Source organism: Cygnus olor, chromosome 1 (assembly GCF_009769625.2).
Source record: "Cygnus olor isolate bCygOlo1 chromosome 1, bCygOlo1.pri.v2, whole genome shotgun sequence".
Taxonomy (NCBI): domain Eukaryota; kingdom Metazoa; phylum Chordata; class Aves; order Anseriformes; family Anatidae; genus Cygnus; species Cygnus olor.
The window spans coordinates 95,168,300-95,181,425 of NC_049169.1; the positions used below are offsets into that span (position 1 = coordinate 95,168,300).

The window sequence follows — 13,126 nt, forward strand, 5'->3', positions numbered from 1 at the left end:
CAGAGGAAAGGAATTACTTACGATCGAGAGCAGTGGTGGCCATAAGGTATGTCACAGGAGAGACACTCACAGCCTCAATACTTCCGGAGTGAAAGGTATACAGGCACTCTGGATCACGGGTCTGCAGTGCAAAAGAGAAAACCAGAAATTCTGCTACGTGTTGGAGTTGCACTTATAAGTTATTACCAGCTGTACCTTTGGCAGGCATGAGTTCCTTGTTTAAAAAAGAATAAAATCAAATGGTCATAAGAAGATCATGAACGAATTAGTATAGGAACATTAAGCTGTTTCAAAATCCCATCATTTTCTATGTGTAAATAAGGGGAAATACAGGAAAACCACTTTCATTAAGTGGTTTCAGACCTGAAATGAATATTTTCAGTACAGAGTTGTTGCTCTAAAGGCAAAGAAAATGCTCCCAGTCCTAGGCTTATACTGCCTTGGAAATCTTTTCATCATCCAAGGAATTGTAGTTTTTGTCATGTATCTTTTACGTTAATTTTTATATCATGTTTTATACATCTCTTTTTACCATGAAATTCTTGGAACATTATTTATCTGTTAGCCCAGAACTTTATTCCAATCAAAGGGAAAATTCCAATTTACTTCAGCGTATTCTGGAGCAAAAACTAAATGCCCCCATTTTACCTTTGTCATTTCTTTCATCATCAAAAACATCTCCAGCAGTAATACTTGTAGCCGACTGGATAAAACATATCAAGTGCACTTCATCTTCTCCTTGTTTTTCCTAATTCTTCATGTCATTTACAGGCAACAGTAATGACTCTTTTAAATACACCTAACTAGATAGGGTATGTAAGTACTCCTTGAACTCACTTCCTGCACTCATACAACTTATTTCCAGCTTATGAAAATAAAATTCCTTTATGATAAATTTTAGTTGCCAAATTCAAATTAAGGAAGCAAAAATCAATAATGACTTTTGATAATCCTGCACAATCATTATAGTCAATAATGTTATGAAAATATTTTTTAAAGAAGAAAGATTTTATCAATGCTAAAATTTCCAGCTGTGCTGGAAACACAAACTTCATTGTAGATGAATCCCATATAATTAAATGAAGTAACTGCAAGGGAATTGAAATAAATCAGAAGAAAAAACAAAAATGAACTTACCATATTTGAAAAAGTCAAATCTAGCTTCCAGATTGCTCCATTGGCATCCTGAAGAAGCAAAACCAAAACGTGTAACCTAAATATTTTCAAACTCAACATGGAAGGAAAATTGCCCACAAGGACTCCTTAAAAGTTCCTCAATGATTATCATTGTGAAACTGAAATGACAGAAGGCAGTGCTATTGGTCCTATCTGTCCTCTCCATCAGTTCAGGATAATAGATTTTGACATTCTCCTACACTTATGCAGCTCTGGCTCTGCAAGTCATAGTCTCACATGTTACCAAGATCGAAATCTACAGAAAAGAGATATACTGACCTGTAAGGTACTCCTGCTATAACCAAGCATTACTTCTCTCATTCTGTGTTTCTCCACAGGGCTGTACGTACTTGAGTGTATTTTACCTGAGCATACCAAATGGGCTGTCCACTGTCATGAACTTTTGACATGAAATTCAGACTGACGTTCCTGCCAACGTGAAGTTCATTCATAGGCTCCACCTCCAATAACCCTGTGTCATCCACAGAATCAGCAGCATCTATTGTCTCAAAATTCCACACCTTCATGGAATGAAAAAAAAATGGGAAAAAAAAGAGACTGGGTTTTTATTAGGTCAGATTATGTTTTCATATACAATTAATATGGAAATTCAAAATAATAAGAAACCAGGGGAGGGTAGAATCTATAGGTGAAGATGACACCTGTCACATATGCCTCGCTGTTCTGAATCTAACCTAAAACAGTGAGAATCAGCAAATATTATCTCATACAATTGGGTGCAATGTAAAGTATATGCAAAAGTTCCCTCTCCAATTCTGATATAACAATAGATTAAATACAGCCCTGGCACTGGCAGAACTATACGTGGCAACCTCAGAGCTACAGAAATTAAATGATATCTGACAGCTCAGAGCATTGCTCATACTGAGGCAGCATGGAAGAAAGAATGGGAAATCCAACGCATCCATGTTCTTCTCTGTGATATAAATCAGTTGGAACCTTGGAATCAAGTGAATTTTCCTAATGGGCTAAGATTGATTTATGAAATACAACAACAACAAAAACAGGGTGTTTGGAACCTTGTGTTGTCTAGAATAGCTTCCTGATGATTATCTGGGTCTATAAAACATGAGCAGAAGACACGTCTTCCCTTAAAGAGCAAGTAAACAAGATAGCAAAATCCTTGACAATTGACAGATGAGATCAGAAACTGGTATAGATACATACACCATTTTGACCTTAATTTATAGGATTGTGTGTTAACTTCAGGATGCTCGATGCTTTTTCTTTTGATTGTTCCTCTAGTTCATTGCATGTATCTCTGAGGTTAAATGAAATAGAAATTAACTAATAACTTTAATAACCTCAGCATTAAAATAATCAGAAAATTTATTTCAAGTATTGCCATAGTTTATCATTTGAAATAACACCAATGTATCACCAGGTCTGAAAATTATAAAGATTAACCAAAACAACATATGAAAAAAAGTGTTAGAATGCAGGGAAGCTTTTAGAGAATCACTGAAAATTATTTTGATTTATTTTAGTAGAAGGTGATTTATTTACCACTGTGAAACAGAAAATTTTGTGTAAACAATACTTGATTCAAACATTTACACTGGAGATGTGTCTGTATTCTGTTCTAAAAAAAAGCCATTCTCAGAAAGCAATTGTAATGCAAAAATGCCTCTATAAATGAGCTCCAGAAAAAAAAAATAAATAAATAAATTACCTCCTGACCAAAATTTTGCACACCTAAAGGCAGAGCAAAAGAACTCACCCGAATGAAGCCATCTTGTCCAACAGTGGTAAGTTCTCCTTCGTCCAAAACTAACTGGGTGATAGGGCCAGTGTGACAAGGCTTGTGTCCAGCTCGACAGAGCTCTACTTTGATGAGGCCCCCTTCCCAAAGCAGCAAGTTGCCCCACTCAGCCCCTGAGATAACCTTCAATGCAGAGGAAGAGAAGCACTTAAGCACCTGCCCTTAACCATACAGAAATATATGCAAAAATATGGTTAACATTTGTGGCTTCCTTCTACAAAAGCATTAAATTAATAGCAATATACAGATATTTCCAAGCGAAGGTATAAAGGGAGACACGATTCACCTTTTTAGGAATATGACATCATTTACATGCACTGAAATGGTTGAGATTAGGGCTAACACACTTTATATTTCTGTACACTAAGGTTTTCACTATCCCATTAGAGAAGCCTCAGCTCTAAGCCAACAGAGATCTTTTGTCTGGGAATTACAATATTAACCGTACTTTTCAATTATTACAATGCAAGCATTTTCTTTGGCAAATTAATGTCAATATTAGCTTATCAGAGCAGTGCACTGAGGGTCTAATTCATATCACTTAGAAGCAAATAGTAATTCTCCAACTAACTCAGTAGACTTTATATCAAAACCTGAGAGGGAACATAAAATCAATTAAACTTGTTCTGACTTACCTTCCCATCAGGTAGCTCCACATACCCTATAATGTCAGTCACTGATGTTTTTCCAAACCTGCCCAAAGCTCCTTGCAACTTGAGACCACTGAATGTGAGAGCCATCTTCCAGAACCTGAGTATAGAAAACACATCCCTCTCTGATAAAAGGCTTCCTAGACATGCTCTTTACTCTCTCAGACATTATAATAATCTTACCAGGGATGCCGTTTTATGATGTTCATTTATTATTCTTTTTTTCACAGGAGACCTTGGGTTTTTCTTTTTAAAATGAGATATAACTTTGTAACCTCACAAACTTTTCCATATCCTACCTCTATGGAAAACCTGGGAGGAGGATTTGGCATGGGTAGAACGAAGACTAAGCTATTATTTAAAATAAGCGTAAAACGCATAGCTATATCTTTCCTGATACAACCAATACATGTAATTATAATAACATCTATTATCGTCTTGCTATCTCCACTGTATGATGTTCAACTTTGTAAATCCAAGGGACTAAGTTCCTCGCTAAATTTCATACAAGTACCACCATGCACTTGAGCATGACTGCAAAATCTCAGTGAGCAAAAACTTTTATCATAGATCTTCAAAGCTATTCCTAATTAATTATATTATTTTAGCAGTATAAAAGATAGCTTTAAATTACCGCATTACAGAAAAAATAACATCTACAGCAAATAGGGATGGTGCAGGAGACATTACATTTAAGATAGGTGTTAGAAATTGGAATTCGAGCCCACATCTGTGTTAAGTGTCATGTATATCTCTGTTACAAAGCTATATCAGAGTTTATTCATAGCATTTTAGCTCAAAAGAAAGTTTATAAGAGAGTTTGTTTTGTTAGATTTCCATAAATAATATATTCTAAACCACTTCCATTCTTGGTCTAAATAAGTGATTTCTTGTTTCAGACCCACCTTGCAACCAAAATACAGAGCACATCTCAGGTTTTGATCTGAATCCTCTATAAAATTCAGAGAAATTTTATAAAAGTATCATTTCTATTACAATAGCATCCAAGTCATATCTTAAGTCACTGCTGTTTTAACAATGAACTTTGGATAAACACAGAGCACAAAGCTAGTCCCTGTCCCAAAAAGTTTAAAGCTCTCATTTATTATTTTATTACAAAAGAATCCATGAACTTACCAAAGGAGGCAGTGTATGGAAATATACCATTTGTAAAGTTCGTTGTGAGTTTTTGATGGTATCAGTGGCTTTCTGATCCATGACATGGAAATCAGTTCTAATGTCTGCCCAAACAGCAGCTGAGTTCAATAAATCAAAGGTAGAAAGCCCAGATGGCAAAAGAGGCATGCATGCTACGTTAACAACCAGAAGACATGTATATATACATATTTTTGTATTAAGTCTCCCCAATACTTGTTGGAATTACAAAAACGGAGCCAGTAGAATAGATATTCAATGCTAAGCATCATCGACAGCAAAGGCGTTTAAAAGACTTCACTGGCTGAAGGACTTGCTTTTGTAACTGCAATAGGTAAAATAACATTCACTGCTGGTGAATGTTTGCTAACAATACATTCCTGCTAGTCATCATCTAGACATTATGACTTTAGAGTTGATATGTATTAATCACAATTGGCAAACCTACCTGATGTGTCCTACTCCCACTGTAGTTAGCTGTTCCTCGTTATCAGGAGAAAATGTGACCCTGTAAACATCCTGTGAAAAAGCTTTTGACCTTAACACAATCTTTTCTTGTTTCCAGTCCCAGATAGTCAACATGTAGTCAGGGCTGCTTCCAATACTAGCCAGCAAAGAGCCAGCACGGTTGAAATCGCCAAAAACATAGGCTTTCTCTGTTCCACCTGAAGAAATGTACAAGTCCCAATCCACACATGCATGGAAAAGAGGAAAAAACAATAGAAAAATATGTTTAAAAGGAGCTCAACGTTCACTGCAGTTTGTTGGGTTTTTTTCCACTACTTAATAGTTCTGAGTTGGTTATTTCTACTGAATAAAGGCTTTCTCCTGTCCAATAATGAAAAAGCTGGAAACTAGTGTTTCCTATTCTGCTGCGAAGTATCAAAGGGTTGTAATTCTTTCTAAACTTCAAGTGAACCACTACTCCATCTGCTGGGATCTATAAACGCTGGCCCATTTGTGTAAAATGAAAATAGTACTTTTTACACTACCTCGTAGTATTCTGTAGGGCCTCAGTGAAGGATAGTCGTAGATGATGAGGTTTGGTTTCTCTCCTTTTTCTCCTACTGCGAAGTACTGCTTAGTAGGGTGTGCCTTGAAAAAGCAAAAGTCCTGTTGCATGTTGTAAAGACATCTTTGTCTTTATTCTGCTAGTTAAGTTATTGTATTTGCTCACACATTAGTCAAAAGATATTGCTTTACATACTAGGTTACATTTTTCTGTATGTTTATCCTGAACAACTGCCAATCTATTGCTCAATACCAGAATAAAGTCACTATACAAACACAATGGTAAAACCATTATGCACACAAAATGGGATTATTGTGCATATACTGCAGAATCATGACAAACTGTGAAACTGTACAGTAATCTCCTTTATTATGCATCCTTTTGATATTTCTACCTCACTCAACCCACCAGCTGATTGTACCATGTGCATCATTTAGGTCAGCAGCCATCCATGTGGAAAGCTGCAGAAAAGACATCCTGAATTACGTTGTTCTGAAGATAGACAGATGTAGCATAATTTTCCAGAAGAAGCTGCTTACAATGGAGCAGAACGGTCTGAGGCTGGTATCCTGAAAGCCCTGCTCATACGGAATACAACATGCTCATATGGAATACAACTGAGAGATGGCAGAGCTATTCACAGGGAAAGGTGCCACAAAACCAGAGAAAAGATTTGAGATTCAGGCTTTTCATAGGAGTTTACTAGAGTGAAACAAGATACTTCTTCTCTTCGTTTATCTAGGTACTTAATTTTCTAACTTTTAACTGCAGGCAAGACACTAAATTAGTATCAGCTGTGAATAGGAGAAATTAAAGTGTTCAAGAAAAAAAGTTGGTATGAGCCAAAATATTAAAATAAAAAAATAAGAATGTAATAGGGCCTAAAATGAATCCTAGCTGTCACCTGTCAGTCCTTTAAGGTACCTGGGCCTGAGACAGGTACGCAGATATTTGTGCTCTGCCAATCATACTGACAGGCTGAGTAGCTTGCACTGCATGGTCCACACATCCCTTTAATCTGTACCATTTTCTTACGTATATGCATGTGCAACTACAGAACATCCCATCAAGCAACCAAAAGACCATGTCCCTTCATAGAGAGGGACTAGCATCCTAAAACAAGAAAAGAAAAAAAAAGCCATACCGTTATAAACCCAATTCCACCTCCACTGCTGCTCCGGAGATAACTTTGAGATTCATTTTTCAGGTCCAGGAGCACTACCTGGTTGCCTGCTATATATAGCAGTGTTTGGCTATCCATCACCATCAGGTTTACACTTCTTTTGCAGTCATATCCAAAAGAATGTCTGAGAACAATGTAATAAGGAAAAGATTTGACACCGGATTTCTAGAAAAGCTTACTAAGTGGACAGAAATGCTTAAACCAAAACTGAGATGAATACTGAGCCTGGTGACTAAAAGGCTGATGGCAACAATTTTCTTCAATACACAGTGAAGGTAAACTATATGAAGTCTCTATAATTGAGGGGAAGGCAGAAGTGTAGACCTTCTAAAACTTGTGATCCATCCTTCCATCTCCATTACAGGGTACACTTCTTGCCTCTGCTGGACTCTTTGGGGCTGCAAGGAATTCATATTCTACCAATTTAGCAACCCATTTTCAAACAAAGTATAAGAAATGTGCATCAGATTACTTGTAACTATTCTACAGTTGAGAGTTCAAACCAAGGAGCTACTCAGGCTTATTTGTTAAATGTCTACAAGGCAGATGTAGAGCAGGGGAAATCCAGTCTTAAACAGCAACTTGACTGTGTCTGCAGAGAAAACCACCAACACTTGTAAAAGTCACATATATCCAACTTGACTGTACCTAGCAAAGAACTTATCATAGCTCTCAATTGATTGGCATCGCTTCGTTCATTCCACCTAGGCTAGGTCTTTCGAGCAGCAGGCTACAAATCTACATAGTTTCTTCTACACTTCTTCCTTAGCAGTTCTGTGAAGAAATACGAGATACACAGCTGTGTACTCACCCCCAGCTGATTGGGGAACAACAGTATATAAAGGCAGAGCTTTGCTGGAAATATTCTTACCCTAGTTCTCTGCCTAATCACATTACCTTGACTGATCTAGTTATATGGGAGTACTTACTAAAGTAATAATTATGCCTAATAAGAAATATTTATGAGGTCAAGTAAACGTTTAAGATTAAATTCATCCAGGACCATGACTGGTCAGGATTCTTAACTATGTTTCAACCAAAGGTATCCCACTAACACCACACAGGGTACTCCACATTATACAAGTATAGTTTTAAGAACATGTATTAAGAAATCCTTAGCTTTAAATCTGTACAGCCTCAACAGAAAGGATACTCAAGAGTAAGAAGGTTAATTGGTATCCCAGAGTCTTCAGTGACAAATGGCCGTGAATATACATCTTCACAGTTATAGAAGAAAGTTTCCGATATTTTCTGTTCTATCTTCTCAGGCCTTTTTTCTGCCTTTGGGGCTACTTCAGCACTATCTTCTTCTTCCAAGTCATCCGCTGCATGTCAAAAGTGGGAATATAAAGAAAATTTATACTCAGCATAAATCAGCATAGCTGAAAACGGGGGGCATTCCGTCTTAGTGACAACCTGTCCTGAACAGCCTATAGCAAGCCCTCCCTCCAGCTTTTAAAGACTTCACTGTTAGCACTCAAATTTGAAGAACTTACAGGAAAAAAAGATTGAGAATGTTTTAAAAAACATTGTTTTTAATACTGAAGTAGTTCAGCTTTCTTTGGTACTTAGGTCTCTGCTTTAGAAACCAAATAGTACTGTAAATATCTCTTTTCAGCAGCTACTGAACACACATAGTCATAGAAAACAACTAGTAAAAGCACGTACTCTTTGCTCTTTCACATACAGCAGACCACCATAAGTCATCATTGTCCCAGAAAACGCATACTGCTGATGTGTGACCAAGCATAGTTCTTCACTGTGATGCAGAATACTGCCAACTAGTCATAAGCACTTGTTAAAAGTGCATTCAAGTCAGATACCTCAGACTGAATTCCTATTACCTACTTTGCAAGCTTTTCACCTTACGTTAATTATTTTTCTCCTCAACCGACAGAGGGGTCAGATACCAGCAAGGGGAAGGAGTCAGATGAAGTACATGATGTAAGCCAACAGAAAATGAGCAGCGAAACTCAGCTGCAGTGTGATGGCACTGGTCTGAGATGCTGTTCATAACAACAGCAGCCAAAAAAGGAAAACTAGAAAGCAGTGGGATTTTAAAGTTCAAGCCAACATCTCTTCAGTGGAAAGCAGTACCCACCAATGCTCTCTGTGTCTGATTCCACTTCCTCCACATCCTCCTCCTGTTCCTCTGCAGTTGGTGACTCCTTTGGAAGACTAGTTCTGCTTTCTTCTGCAAAGGAAAATTGGGATCATTGTCTCTTGGGTATGAATTCATTTGACTAATTTAATACAGTTCTATAGTAGTAAAAAAAATAAAAATAAAAAAAAAAAAACCTCTATCCAAAAATGGACTTCCTGCTGTTTAGCATCAAGTATAGGCAGAAGTTTGCTTTCAGATAACTATATTTTAAAACTTAGGAGGAGGAAGGAAGGAAACACATCCCATAACAGGAAAAAGGTGTAATAGAAAGATCAAACAAATGCCAAAAGTAATATGCCAACATAAGCATCAAAAATCTTTCAAAGTTCCACAGGAGACTCGCTAGTGGATTCTGTTACCCATGCTATCTAAATCTGGTGTGTTAGATGAGATGCAGAGTGGACTCAAATAGACACTGGACAGAAGCTGCTGTAGGTTCAGTACTGGAATCACTATATAACAGCAGAAAATACTCACGGACACCACTGGGATCTGCCTGTGTACCTTCTGCTGGCTTCTCATCTGCTCCCTCCTGTTCACCTGGAGATTGCATGTCGTCTTTACCTGGTGGCAGTAAAGAGGAATTTCTAGTATTTTTGCCTTCATCTGCCAGTTAGACTATTTTCATTTCCTCTCAAATGCTCTGAGATTCCCAGATATAATATTTGTGTTCTGCCTGTATACTACAAATATGAATAATCCTAGGATTTGTCCTACTTTACGGGGTGAATTCGTTGTTTCAGTTTTTGCACCTCTGGGCTCTGTGTGCATCACTACAGACAGACTTTCATCTAAATACTGTGTAACAAGGGAAGCTGAAGAGAGATTCACACATTTTTGGGCTTCTCTTTAGGGTACTGGGGTGAGATTTGTTTCTGAGATAACAAAGCTGTTCTTCCACCTTTCTGGTAGACTTCACAAAAATATCAGTAGATAGATACTCTGGGATCATCAGACATCTTGAATGGAGAAGCAGGAGAGATGAATCCTTACGGAAAAAAAAAAAAAAGACTTTCTTCAAAACATACTATACTGAGTTAATAAAATTAACACAGTTTTAAAACAATAAACTGCTTAACTAACTCCCCCCATCAGTTCTTCAGCTTTCAGACTATTATTTTCAGAGTGCTACAATTTCCCTAGTTACCTCTGTCCTCTGGGGTGGGAAAGGTTGGAATTTTTCAAACACAAACCAAGCACGTTGATCATTTATATAAATTTCTCTGAAAGAAGCCAAAGAAGATAAATGTTGTGTTTATTCTAAATTGGTTCACTTTTTGATTTCAAATGTGGTCTCTATTTCAAAAAACAAAAACGCCTTAAAATGAGCATGGGAGCAATTTTGTACAAATACTACAGCTGTAAAAAATTATCAGAATTCAGGAAATTCATTAGTTGAATTAAAAGAAATCTAAATATTTAGAATAACAACTATAGCCAGAATGAAAACACATTTCTTTGTATGTGTGAGCTGGACTTTGACAGCAAGAGAAAGTCCCTAAAATGCATTTCCCGTTTCTGGCATTGAGTCAGAATCCATTTGGAAAGAGATCTTTTGAGGCATCTCAGTCTTTTCAGGTATTTCACGAAAAACAAAGTGTCCAAACATAATGCCACCCTCCAGAAAGACAGTGAAGGCAAAGAAATATTGCAGATGTGTTATTCATGTCACTACATGGTCAACCCACCCTACACAATCTTCATCTGAAGGCTCTGAAGCTTTGCCAGAGTCTGACTTCGCTGCATAATTTCATATAAGATTTAAAATGAGCTTTTTCCCCTCGGGAAGCTGAGGAAAACTTGAAAATAGCCATGCAGAAAGTTTTAAATTCAGAAAACAAATCAAAAGAAAACAATTCCAATATATCTCCAAATATTTAAATGAAATTCACGAGTTTTTAGTGAGCTAGTAGAACTGATGTCATTGAAGTTGAAGGAATAGTTTCACACTAGTTGCATAAAAATATGGTGGAGTGTTCAGAGACCTGGATTCTCACTCCAAACCCTGTAACGACATGAACAATTTGTATCAGCCGTTTCACCTTTGGCTGTCTCGCTTATCTCTTGTGAAAAATGAGATAATAATACTTACCCATCTTAGCAAAGTGTTTTGATATCCATAGAGAAAAGTGCTATAACATTTCAAATTATTGTAACTAATTAGCAATCATTTATCTTCTAAAAATTAAGACTAGAGTAGTTTTCATTATAAATTAATTCAACTCTGGAAAATGCTTTAGGCTGAAAGAGGGTCTGAACATTTCTGCCTGCATCGATATCTGGGTTCCAGTTATAGAAAGCTACTGCAATGTTCACTGTGCATGTTACCGTGATGGCATTCAAACACTGTGCCAAAAAAAATAATTAATTAATTTTAAGACTGTGAGGAAATTCAAGAGGGGGACATCTACTTTTGTTGCAGATTCTGGGTTTCATGAATTGACTGATCCAAGAAAGCTTCCATGCAAGTTCACTGTGACAACGTTATGCATCTCTCTGAAAACTAAGATAGTGGAAAGTAAAGCTAGTATGACAATTCTAGTGGGGAAGAAACAGGCTGGTAATCAGAAATTTTTGTCAACCCTAATCATACAGAATGCCTTACCACGATGCTTTTATTTTTTCCCCTCCAATCCTAGTAATTCGACATTCTGACTTAGAACACTGTACCAGATCCACATCAGTTCTACCGTCTTGCTTTCTGACAATTCACTCAGGAGTGAATTCAGGTTTTCTTTGATTCAGTGGCCAGTGCTATAAACTGTGAACTTAGGCAATTTGAGGGAAAATGAAGTTTTGCTGTTCTCTTGGCTACGTTCTCAAAAGCCGCAGATCACCTCAGAATGGAGAAATACATTCATTCAGGTACGTTCTCTCAGTTATTTCAAAACTAAGATGGTTTGTTGGCAATTTTGCCACCACACAGAACCCTTACATACAGAAGCTTCTTCACAAATTCTCAGTAAACTTGGGCATTAAGAGAACTCTCTTCTCAGGCAATTGTTTCATTTATGCTTTTATTCCTTGTGAAGGAACTCAGCTGATCCCAGCACTCTGTTTCCCTTTATTGATTCTAATTGTGACTCCTTTTAGCACAGTACTATAAGCCTTACCGGCTAGCCACTGCTGTCTTTCTGGACTGGAGGTAACACTGACCTAAGGATTGAAATGCTCTGCTACCAAGAGAGTTGTCTGCCATGGGGAATTACACGCTTATCATCTGTTCCAGACTGAAGCGTCTTCCTCAAGTCTAGCTCTGCTTTGGAAATATCAGATTTCTCCCCATCTGCCAAGTCCTGCTTGTTTAACTCAAGATACAGTCCTCTCAGTAATTTTTTCTGTTTTTTCCTTCTTTTTATGAAAACCACCATGCTATCCAACGACTAAGAATTCCTTTTAGCCTTCAGACCACATCACAGCACAACAGCAATTTACTAGGCCAACAATAGGAACACATGCAAACAACAGAGTTTTGCAAAGCTTAACTTCACTCAAAAAGAAATTAAAATCTTTAAGTGCTCATATACACAAATATATGACTGTAAGTCAGGCTTAGCTATCCAGTCCTGTCTGTGTATCACTATGTGTCTGCATTACCAAAAATTTACTATTAAGAGTCAGTTCCAGGCAATCAACCCAAAATCTCAAGGAAATAATTTTTAATAATAGAATAGTGCTGTCTCTTATAATAGAAGACTCGAGAGAGAGGAGACTAACAGACAACACCAATTCTTGCAGCAATTAAGGTGAAGCATATAAAATATTTACTAGCTAGAGACTGAGGCAGCAAGGACAGACCTACAAATAAGGATTGAGACACATCATCTTTATTACAGCCTCGTTATCTCTTTTGTTACCCAACAGAGAGAGAAAAGAAGGGGATGGGAGAGTTCTGCTTAGAACCTGACTGTTGTTGTGTATATTCAAAGTATTTTCCTACGCAATGAGAGAAATAAAACCAAACTCTGATTTCCAGCCTGGCAACTAAACCAGCCCTTTGTAT

At 37.2% G+C, this 13,126-nt stretch overlaps 1 protein-coding gene across 1 annotated transcript in view; it reads right to left on the minus strand.

Annotated features, from left to right (window-relative positions):
* Nucleotides 1-13,126, minus strand: part of CFAP44 (cilia and flagella associated protein 44) — a 43,537-nt gene that overhangs the window by 28,773 nt on the left and 1,638 nt on the right. Inside the window, 11 exon segments of the mRNA XM_040570442.1 lie at nucleotides 22-121; nucleotides 1,138-1,185; nucleotides 1,542-1,697; nucleotides 2,918-3,082; nucleotides 3,595-3,709; nucleotides 5,213-5,429; nucleotides 5,757-5,859; nucleotides 6,921-7,083; nucleotides 8,113-8,284; nucleotides 9,061-9,153; nucleotides 9,601-9,687. Coding sequence (XP_040426376.1) covers nucleotides 22-121; nucleotides 1,138-1,185; nucleotides 1,542-1,697; nucleotides 2,918-3,082; nucleotides 3,595-3,709; nucleotides 5,213-5,429; nucleotides 5,757-5,859; nucleotides 6,921-7,083; nucleotides 8,113-8,284; nucleotides 9,061-9,153; nucleotides 9,601-9,687 — 1,419 coding nt within the window.